At 46.6% G+C, this 11,801-nt stretch overlaps 1 protein-coding gene across 2 annotated transcripts in view; it reads right to left on the reverse strand.

Moving 5' to 3' along the window:
* Positions 1-8,638, reverse strand: part of KCNH1 (potassium voltage-gated channel subfamily H member 1) — a 253,120-nt gene extending 244,482 nt beyond the window's left edge. The window contains exon 1 of one of the 2 annotated variants that reach the window (XM_036442598.2): positions 8,311-8,638. In XM_036442598.2, the coding sequence (XP_036298491.1) occupies positions 8,311-8,389 (79 nt within the window). In that variant the 5' untranslated portion in view covers positions 8,390-8,638. The remainder of the gene's footprint in view (positions 1-8,310) is intronic. The other variant, XM_036442599.2, reaches the window with a different exon arrangement.
* Positions 8,639-11,801: the final 3,163 nt, after the last annotated feature.

An 11,801-nucleotide genomic window follows, 5' to 3' on the forward strand; every position in this document is an offset into this window, starting at 1 on the left:
CCTAAAATGTTGAGAGAAAACAAAAGTAAATGAAAATAAAATAATAAAAACTTAAAAGAATGTATTTAGATGAAATAAATATAGTTTTGTCATTCAAATTAACTCATTTTCTCCCAAGACTGTGAAGGTTTAATCTAAAATAGGTTTTCCAAATTCACTCTTCATGGAAATAAAAGTTAAGCAGGAAATAAATATCGGTAAAACTTGCCAATATAGTATCACCTTGCAAATGCTGACTCCAGCACTCCGGGAATGCCAGTAGAGGATGCCTATGCTAGTGTTTTAAGGGAAAAGGGAGGTAATGAGAGGCTATTCCTCTTCTTTCCAGAAGCATCTTATGTCCCTGAAGCTATGACAAACGATGGTTGTGAGGCACTCTCAGTTAATAGTACATTAATAATTACAGGATTGCCTCAATTAACTTGAGAACATCAGTTTTATGCAACATAGGACTAATCAAAAGTTGCCCTTTTAATTTACACAATGAACGATCTTAGTATGCATAAGCAAATTGATTCTGATTATTGACATAGTTCAATTAACACCCAATCAGAAGAGCTTTACGTAATTTGGCCACTACCAGGAGTGCATGTTTGCTGCGGCAGAGACCGTGAAACGAAGGGAGATGTTGGAGGTGTCCAGATTGCACTCTGTTCCCCGAGACAACAAGCAGAGCATCCAACAAATCCCAGCATCCAGGATATGCTGGAAACTCACAATAGGGTAGGGAGTGTGTGTGTGTGTATGGGGGGTGTGCCGAGCCAGCAGCCAAAAAAGACATAACCCAGAGGAATGAGACTTGTTTCAAGTCTCAGAACAAAGCTTCACTCATTCTGCAACGGCCTCCTTCAATCTGACTTAAGGGATCTAGTCACCCCACAGCCAACCTCACAAAAAAAAAAAAAGTAAGAAATGGCTAGAACATCTAAGAATAATTTTGGGTGAGGAGCATATAAGGAGAAATGGTGGAGCATGTGTTGAGTCACCATGGCTTCTCTTCCATCTTTGGAGGGGTTTATAGCACAGGTTGGTCTTCATCGTGGATGTCTCCATGAGAAATCACAATGCCTCACTCACTTTGGTATTCCTGGTCCCTCACAAAGGATCGAACACATGAGAGGTCCACCGTGCTTGTGAAGCTGAACCACAAGCTAGCCTTTGCATTGCATTTTCATTTGTCTTTGATTTTTTTTTTTTATTCCCTCCATGAAATCTGCGCCTTTCCTTCGGTGATTTTTGTTTTATTTGTTCCACTAAAAAAAACAAATCATTTACTTCCTAGATCCTTCCCACTTCCAGCTCTAATTCTTACATAATCTTTGTCCCCAGGGCTTACTGCTTCTAGATTTAATAAAATGAGTCTCTTACACACACACACTGCATATGCCCTTTGTACACAATTCTAAGCGTGCAAGTCTTTCACGTCACTTATCGTCATGTGTGAGTTCACATGTGCGAACATTGCAACACACAGGAGACACCAATGCGTCCCAAAAGACAAGAGCAAGTTTTATTTTCATTTTTATTTTGATCATGTGCTCACTCCTAACATAACCCTAAGTAACCCTGTTTTATTACGAGCTTGCTTGGGCAATGTCATTATTGAAAAACAAAAACAAAACAAAAAAAGAGGAGAAAACACCAAGTGTTGGCAAGGATGTGGGGTGACAAGAACCCTCACCCACTGTTGGTGGGGGTGTAAATTGATACAAACCCTTTAGAAAATGACTTGGCAGCCTCCACTGCCGTTAAACATATGCCACTAGGCATATATCCAATATATGCCCACACATCCCAGAAGACTGTGTGCAAGAATGTTTGTAGCAGCATTCATAGCCCAAGCCTGGGAACAACCCACACGTTGTTGGAAGAGGTCACTGAGAGGGTGTGATCTGCCGGTTGATTCCTGAGCTGGCCCCAGGCAATCAGAGGCTCCTCAGTCCCTGCCCTGACCTTGAAATGTACGTGCTTCCCACCGTGGGACCTATGTCAAGGGCACAGCCTTGAGAAAGTAAAGTGTGGTTGAGACCATCTGGACTGACACGTGAATAAACCAAGGTAAGGCCTCTTTGTAAACATTGGAAATTCTGGCAGGCGGGGCAGAGATCTACAAGCCCCCTTGTTCCCTGAGCCTGCCGCCTCTCATTCCTGAGTGGTCTGCCTCTCTCTGCAGTCTCTCCTTGCCTGCCGTGGACGGGGGGCCGGTTTGCAAGCGAACACATGTCCACCAAGAGCATTCAGAATGGAATGGACAAATGGCATGTGTGTTATAGTCACGCCTTCGAGTACCACACAGCAGTGACAATGAAATGACAGGACACACGGCAACATGGGTGAATCTCCAACTGAAGTCCCATGTATGGAAAGCTCAAAAACAGACTAAATGAACTCCAGTGCTCAGAACTGCAAAACAAGGTGGCAAAATTATGAGGAAATGCAAGTGATCTCCTGACAATCGGGAGATGGTCCCCTTTGGAGAGCAAGGGACTTGGGGTCAGGGAGCGTCTGGAGAGCGTATAAGATTCCACTTCTTGACATCGGTGGAGACAGTACAGTATTTACTTTACACAAATGTGTTAAGTTGTACCAAACTATTTTATGTGCCTTTCAATTGTGGTATTAAACCATTTCAAAGGGTTAAAAATGGAGAGAAGAATCAAGACAACTATTACCAAATTTTTCTAAAAAAGAGAAAGATTTTCTGGTGGAAGAGGGAGTGGGCTAGGTCGGTTTCATTCCACAGGGCGGACCTCAAATGAGAAATAGCAGTTCAAGGGCAGATTTTGGTGAGACCACACAGTAACAACAACAATAAGAGCAGGAAGGGGAGAAGGAAGTAGAAGAGATGAAAAAAGCAGAAAAGATGAGAAAAGAAAAAAGAAGAGAAGAGAAAAAGTAGTTCACAACTATGGTTTCTTAGAAAACAGAATATTCCTTGTAAAAGAGTGAGTGTCCCATCGCAGAAGCTATTCAAGCACAGGCTAGATACACCCTGGGAGGAATGTTCTGAAAAGGATTCAAACACCGGAAAAGAAATTGTAACGAATGTCCTTTCAGAGCTGAAGTTCCGTAGTTCCTTCTCAGCAGTTACAGGTGTGTCCACTTAAAGAGGAAAAAAAAAATGGTTCAAATATCTTAAATCTACAAAGCAGACACTCACTTTGCAAAAAGGGTTTGTTTCAATAAAGAACTAAAGTGTGTTTTAAATGTTTGCTTCCAAGCCATTAACTATCTCACCAGAAATAAAGGGGAGGGGAGGATGAGGGGCCTCAAGGTACACTGAAGAACCCAGGCCAAATGAAGCCCCATCATAAATGAAGAGCTTGTGTCAGGGGGAAAAAAAAAAGTGAAGCTGGAGATTCAATTTCCCCACACATTCCTCAAATGCCTCTATTTTTTAATATGTTAATAAAACAGACCATATCATAAAAACCATGGAGCTGGGAGTTTATGCAAAATCACAAGCCTTCGTCCTCTCAGTCCCCCAGCTCATATCAGCCAACAGATGAAACTTTCAGACACTTTCGAAGAAAGACAGCGAGCCTGGGCTGGAGGTTATCTTAGAACACATTCCAGGAAAAAGACAAACTCCATCCAGTGGGTCATAATCCAGATTATCATCTATTCCCCCTTCGGCGTTAAGAGTGGATTTTAATGAGTTATGTTTTATAAACATTCCTGCGGCTCAAAGACATCCATGAGGAGACACAACACCACCCGTGGCTCTCGTCCTGTTTGCTAGCTAAGCTAATTATATCAACAACCTGAACCAGCTTAACACCGTGCAAAAACACAGCTGATTTAGCAATCTGTAAATTATACAAGTACGTAAATCTGGACCCAAATGTGCTGGCACCTCGCTCCTACTAGTGTGCATGGATTCTTACTGGCACCTACAACTGTTTGATATAGGTTTCCGAGTACCGAAACATATGCTCTCCTCAAATGGGACCACTCAGGGTAATATTTTTGTGGTTTCCTGGCACTGAGGTCTGCCAGCCTTCCTAAACCAGATCTCCTATTTGCTGCAGCAAGCATTCAGAACATAAGCGCCTAAAGATTCAAGCAACAATCAAAAAATATACTGGAGCCGAGACCGGTTTGGCTCAATGGATAGAGCATCAGCTTGGGACTGAAGGGTCCCGGGTTCGATTCCGGTCAAGGGCATGTACCTTGGTTGCGGGCTTATCCCCAGTAGGGGGTGTGCAAGAGGCAGCTGATCGATGACTCTCTCGCATCGATGTTTCTAACTCTCTATCTCTCTCCCTTTCTCTCTGTACAAAATCAATAAAATTTAAAAAAAGAAAATGATGATTATGATGATGCTTCAAAATTATGTTCTGAAATATGTTTCTGTTGTTCTAATAACTTAAAAATAAATTTAAAATATATATATATATATATATACTGGAGCAACTCTTCCCAATATCAATATGACAAGAAGCAGCCTGGTTTTGTGTCAACGAAGCCAACATAAAGATTTGAAACAATGGGCAGTATGACCCTACACAACATCCAATCAAATCTGGCCCCTTCCTGCTGATTACTTACAACTACTCGATTAAGAGATAGTTTTAAAAAAAAGTGAATGGCATTCCAAATGTAGCCAAGAAAGTTAAACTAGACAAAACCAGTTTGGTTCAGTGGATAGAGCATCGGCATGTGACTGAAAGGTCCCAGGTTCGATACCAGTCAAGGGCAAGTACCTTGGTTGCGGGCATATCCCCAGTAGGGGCTGTGCAAGAGGCAGCTGATGGATGATTCTCTCTCATCGATGTTTCTAATTCTCTATCCCTCTCTCTTTCTCTCTGTAAAAAATCAATTATATAGATATATAGATATATAGATATATAGCGGTAGATATATAGAAAGTTAAACTAGATTTTAGTCCCATCAAGACCAGTAAACACCTTTAAAATGTGGATGTTTTGTGTGTGTGTGTTTTTTTTAATCCAATGTCAAGCCAGGAAACATGGTGGAATGATTTGAAAAGAGGGGCAAGATCCTTGAACCAAGACTCACTATAATGTAACTTACTCCAGGTTGAGGGTTTCCTTTTTCTCACGATATCCCCAGTGCTCCATCAGTACGCTCAATAAATCTTTGCAGAATGAATGAGCCAGTCACAACTGCTGAGTAGTCCCTGAGCTGCCTTTTACTGCCATGTCTACTGCTTCCTCTTCCCAACTAACCGTAAGTAAATTATGTAACCTGAGGATTCTCAGTTCCTGAAACTCTGAAATGGAAACGCTGCACCTCCTTTGCTGCCTTCTGAGGATCAAAGGTAATATTTCACAAAAAGTGACTTACTGTTTTATAACGGGCACGTGCATGTTTCCCTGCCAAACCACTGGCAGAGGTAAAGCTACCGCCCTCCCTGGAAACAGAATTAGCTTCTCCTTTGCCCTGTTATTCTGTTTGGATGTGGTAGTGTGGCCGTTAGCCAAAATGGATGTTGTTCTTGTTGTTATAACATTTTATTTCGTCTCCGCTGGGAAATTGTGCTTCTCTAGAGAAAACAATGGCAACACAAGGAAGGTCACCGCGTGGTGTGCCATAAGGAGAGTGACACAGGGGTCAAGAGGCTTTGGGCCTCATCAGTTCTGACCTTAATTATTTGAGGTCAGATAAAAACCGCTTCGGATTTTGTCGTCTATATACAATGATGGGGAAGGAGGACAGACTTGATCTAAGGTCTGTCTTAGCCTGCAGTTGTATGATATTCCAGACACCACACATTCAAATGCCCCAAAACAAAGTCTGTTCTGTTACCCATTAGCATATAATGAGAGCGGTGTTTGTAAGGATGATGAAAACAGATCCACAGCCTAAGTCATCATGTCTGAGCAACAATGATGCTGCAGCAAAAGATGAAGACTACCCTCTACACTTAACCCCCACCTCAGGCACTATCTGCCCGCCACCTTGAATGTCACTCAATAGTCATGGGACTCGGTCTTCTGGTCTTTAAAAGAGAAACAAAAATGCTGCATTAAAACCACTAGGAGAAAAATACCTTTAAAAAGTAATCAAAAAGTAATGCTATTTAAAGGTAAAATGCTATTCAAAAGACTGTGATGCCCAAAACAAGGCCGGTGAATTTTAGAAGGCAATCGATATTTATAAATAAACCTTTTCCATCACCATAAAATAACACAATGCATGTAGATATGGTGATGTTTCCAAGAGTCCACATTTTTCTTTCTATTTGTGTTCAGGAAATAGTACGACAGAGATCGCTACACATTTAAACTCCACGTTTCAAGATCAGACCCTTTTTCTCTGAAATAATGCATAACATTAAAAGTTCACCCACCTCTCCCAACATGTTTTTGGTTTTGCTGTTGATGCTGTTTGGTTGGTTGGTTAGTTAACTGAAGTCAAGCTTTAGGAAGCGGTGCTGAAATTAAAGTGCCAGCACTAATAATATTCCCAGCTAGTTATTCTATTGAGGTTCTGCACATGCCTACACAGGGGAAGTGGCTCTGGAATATATCCTACCTTATCAGCTTCAGGGTTGTTTTAAATCGTGGTACCCGCTCCAGGATTCTTAAGTCCCTCCTACACGCCTAAGGAAACCTTGTGACTATTACAAGCAAGATTCCTGGCTGCTCTCTCCATTCAAAAACATACTATGGTCTACATTAGACACAGGGTTTCCCCTCTCACTTAAAGAACTCTGCCTCTACACACACACACACACACACACACACACACACACAGAAATTGCATTGATGTTTATGAGAAAGTTAATGTCTCTGGCAAGGGGATCCCCAGTTCTCCAAGACTCCATCCCTACCCCCTAACAAGCCAATATCAATAGGAATCACAGTACGTTAAACTCTCAAATAGTGATTTTTATTTTACAACCTAGGAACACCTCCACCATCTTTAGGGCGGAGAGTTCATCATGGCCCTAATTGTCATTCCCTTGCACCCCCAGGGAATGCCTGTGACCTTGCTCTGAAAGCCACCTTAGTTAGTCTGCCTCAGGAAGACCTTAAAAGAAAAGGGGGCTGACCAGAAACTCTTCCATAGTCTTCTTTGTAAGCGGCACCTAATAAATAACTATCCCTAAGAAGTATCAATCACATGGTGATTTGCTACTCTAGTTACGTGTTTTGATTTTAAGATAAACTTAAATCCCTTTTGAATGAAAGAGTATGCCTTAGCACCATAAGTCACTTTCCATGCCCTTCCCCCAAATCCCTAACTCAATCCAGAGAGAAGCCCGCCGCTTTAACACAAGCTCCTGAAGGCTCTGAAGCCAAGATATTAACACATTTTTAAAAAGCCATTTTCCTGAGTTAGCGCTTCGGGTCCTCCTAAGGAACATTATGTCTCTGAGAGGGAGAGAGGGTCCAGCGCCTGGAAGGGGCTTCTATCCAGGGCTGGTCGCCTCTCATTTGCACCTTCCAGGCGCCCCTGCTCCTGTGTGCCCTGCAAGCCTCTTAGCCAGGGTGCTCCGCTGCCCTGGGTCCTGCAGGCATTTGAATTGCTTCCTTCCCAGCCCCAGCTCCAGCCCTTTCTCCCCGCAACCCCCCTCCCACCCCGCACCCTTCATGCTACTGTCTCTCTAAATGCCACGGAGAGAGAGGGGTGGGGAGCATTTGGTGTATTGGGTAATGGCGATCTGCAGGCTTGGGGAGTTTGGGGATTTGTAGGTGAGCAGGCTGCGTGGGCATAAAACACTGCTGTGTGTGGAAGAGAGGATCTGAGACAGATTCGTACCTGGGACCACGGAGCCCGCTCAGCACCTGTGCCCGCCACTGCCCGCCTGAGCCGAGGACATTCTGCTGCCCCCCATGGCCTTCTTAGCTTAACCTGGCAGGGGGCGGGCGGCTGGGTGCAGAGGTGGCATCGGGCAGCCTGGTGCACATCAGTCCTCAGTCCCCGCGCCCCTACACCTCGGGCTTTCCTGCCGGTGGAGATGGGAGGTGGAGGGTGGACGCGGCCGGAGCTGCCTGTCCCCGCAGCTGCCTCCCCGGGGGGGTGGCTCCGCGAAGGAGGGTGGGCAGTACTCCTGGGGCGTTCAGCTTCCCCTCACTTTTCCTGGTACTTTGCTCCCCAGCGGCCACGCTCCCCGGAGAGGACCGAGACGGCGGGAGAAAGGCCCCTAAGGGATACCTGTCCTCCTGGGATGCGGACTCAGCAGACGCCGCCCCGCCTGCCCACCTTCCCCAGCCTCCGTCCGGGCCCCGGTGCCCCGGCTCCCCGCGCAGCTCCGAGCTCTGCTGCAGCGGGGAGGCGGCTGCAAAGAAAAGGCTCCGATGAGAAGCCGGGTAACGGGACCCCGCATGCCGCGCTCACCATTGGACCGCCGGACGATGTTCTCCAGGAACGTGTTCTGCGGGGCCACCAGTCCCCTCCGGCCCCCGGCCATGGTCATCCTCCCGGCGGCTCTCGGGGGTCTCGGGGCTCCCCGGCGCGGCTCCTCACGGCAGCGGGCAGCGGGGCCCCGGGCCCGCGTGCGCTCCCGGCTCCAAGCGCCCCATGCGCCCCGCAGGGGTCCGGGCGGCAGGGGCGGCGGCTCCCTCCCGCGGCCACTCCGCGCCCGCCTCCCCGCGGCCCGCCCGCCTCGCAGCGCACTCGCCCGGGGCTCGCCGCGCCGCAGCCGCCTCCGGGTGGGCGGGGGAGCCCGGCGCCCGGGTCTGCGGCGCCCCCTGCCGGGCAGCGCGCCCCGCGGGCCTGCGGGAGACGGAGCGGGGTCTCGCGGCGGCGGGCGGGCGGGAGCCGGCGACCCGCGGCGGGGCAGCGCTGGGTTGGCAGCGCCACCCTCTGGGCGCAGCCCGGCATTGCGTTCAGTGCGCTGGGCGGCGGCGGGGAGGACAGCAGGAGCCCTTGGAAACCTCTGAGGCTCCCCAAACACCTTCTTCCCGGCCCCCTCGGGTTTCTCTGCCTCCTGGTGGAGGGGGCCCCACCTTGACCCTGAAGCCAGGGTCGTGCCAGTAGCTCGTGAAATCCTATTGCAGGCAGTTGGACTTGCAAAGTGACTGACGGATGGGAGCTCCAGAAGCTCCATCTCCGGTTGTTTTTATTTATTTATTTACTTACTTACTTACTTTAAATATATTTTACAGAGAGGAAGAGAGATGAATAGAAAGTTAGAAACATCGGATCAGCTGCCTCCTGCATACCCCCTACTGGGGATGTGCCTGCAACCAAGGTACATGCCCTTGACTGGAATCGAACCTAGGATCTTTCACTCCTCAGACCAACGCTCTCTCCATTGAGCCAATCCCAGTTTCGGCATCGGGTTGTTTTTAAATAGAACCACAAGCCAATGTAGTAGCAGGCTCTGGACGTTTGATAAATTTTGCTAACTGCCTGACCTGATTTCCACTTTGATCAGAAGACTATTTTACCCAAAAGCCAAGAAAACATAGGAATATGTGCATAACTTTTTTTTTTTTTTTTTTTTTTTTTTTAGCTGAAGCACAAGCTGTTGTGATCAGTGTTATAAGGTTAGAAAACAAGAACAAACTGTCTGGCAGACATCAAAACGCCAGGCTTGTCTAGTCTAATGACAAATATTTGGTGTAAGAGGTAGGGCAAGGGGATGGGGAAGAGGTACCCAAACAGTTAACAGTGAACAACCTGAACCTTGGCTTGAAGGACCGTTCACGCTGGCACAGGAGTGGTCTAAGGAAGAATCACTTAGACCAAAGGTTTCTGGGTAGGAGCTATTGTGCACTGACCCCAGGAGATTTCTAACTGTCCATGGTCTTTACCTGTCCCTTTGCCATCAGTCCCCAGTGGGTGTGGCTAGAGACTGAGTCTATGCCCCACAAAAGGAAATGAGTCCCTAGTTTTTTAGTTTGTTCCAGGCTTGATCAACATTCAATATTAAAATGAAAAAGGGGAGAAGAAAAAAACACAAAAAAACAGAGCCTGCAGCCTCAGTTGTATGAAATAACCGCCCTGACACATCCCATGATAGTATTACAGATACCCTCCTCAGTTCATGAATATAAACAAGAGCTCATTCTTGCCCATCCATCTCTCAGTTGCTGTGAAGATCAGATGTTAATTATGTTCCTACAATGTGCAGTGTACTCTACATTGTACAGTGCTGTACCGAGGTCACACATCATTAGAGTAACTAAGTAAGTCGGGCCGTTGCAAGCACCACCCTTTCTCTCACCTGGTGTAGGCACAAAGCAAGCTGACGGCTTCAGCGGAGGGAAGGCTTGCTCAGGCTTTGAAAGTAATGACACGCTTCTCCCATATAATAACATTCTCCCCAGCACATCAGTCACGGCGTGGAGAGCTGTGATTTCTTAATCCCTAGCTCCGTCTAGTGGCTCTTTGTTCTACTACAAACGAGGTACCACTCTGGGTTGAAGAGAACTGTGCTTGGTGCCAAGCTGGTTCTGTGGTGTCTGCCCACATCATTTGAATAAGTGCATTTAAATAAGTCTCCGAAGGCTATGTGATCTGCTGCACAAACATGCCCAAGGGGAGATATTTTTTTGTGACAATATTAAAAAGCCATCAAGCAACCTCATAATCCTGCCTGTGAAAGGAAGATAAAAGAAGGGGGGGGGGAAGAATAGTGTCATAGAGACTTAATCAAATTTCCCAGATTTTAATAAGCTCTCAGGACGGAGGCCAGCAGACTGGCTGGGGAAAGCATCCCGGCTCGAATAAGAAGGAAACAGATGATGTGCGTCTGAAGGAAGAGATGTTAAAGCGTTGGTAGACTATCTGACAAGAAAAAGGAACAAGGAGATACCTTCCATTTTCATTTTAAATGGAGTACTTCCGTGGTTCTCAGCACACACCGTGTGTGTGTGTGTGTGTGTGTGTGTGTGTGTGTGTACCACTTACAATAGAATACTATAATTTTTGGCGCCACACTTGAAGAGATTAAAAGGTCTAAAGCAACACTAAAAATCAACCATCTTGAACCACCCTCACCACTCCATGGGACAGTATCTCACAGTGTCTACAAAAGCAAACCCAGCCGCTCCCCCTTCCCCTCAGCCGACCCCCCAACCCTCAGTGGTTGTGGGAACAGAGTTGTGCTCAGGAAGCACACCCTCTTTTCTTGGGGCGGGTTCGACAGTATGCTGCTTGTAGCCTTCTGTTCCTCCTCCACGTCCAGTTCCAGGACCTGCTCCGCTTAGACTCCTGTCTGAGCTCTATCGCTATGATGCAGGAATCTCCGTTAGATCAAACTTTAATCTTACAAATTTGTCAAAGTTTGATAACATAGTTTGAAGGATTCACAATACTCCAATGTGCTTTGGCAACCCAGTTGTGAGCTCCCCGTGTTTTTTACATGACAGACAGAACCATTTATTTTCTTTTAATATATTTTTATTGATTTCAGAGAAGAAGGGAGGAGAGAGATAGAAACATCAATGATGAGAGAATCACTGATTGGCTGCCTCGTGCACACCGCCCCATCCCGCCCTACACACACACACACACACACACACACACACATACACACACACACACACACACACACATACACAATCATACACTGGGGAAGATCCCACAACCCAGGCATGTACCCTGACTTGCAGTTGAACTGTGACCTCCTGAGCCACTGCAGCTGGGGAGGGGGGAAGGGGGAGAGAAGAGTTCCAATGAAACTGCCTCTGTCCCTCCCTGTAGAAAGTCCCTCCACCTGCCTAGAACTTCTATCAAGAAAGATACAGCCGAAACCGGTTTGGCTCAATGGATAGAGCGTCGACCTATAGTCTGAAAGGTCCCAAGTTCGATTCCGGTCAAGGGCATGTACCTTGGTTGTGGGCACATCCCCAGTAGGAGGTGTGCAGGAGGCAGCTGAT

This window comes from Pipistrellus kuhlii, unplaced genomic scaffold, assembly GCF_014108245.1.
Source record: "Pipistrellus kuhlii isolate mPipKuh1 unplaced genomic scaffold, mPipKuh1.p scaffold_m20_p_18, whole genome shotgun sequence".
Lineage (NCBI taxonomy): Eukaryota > Metazoa > Chordata > Mammalia > Chiroptera > Vespertilionidae > Pipistrellus > Pipistrellus kuhlii.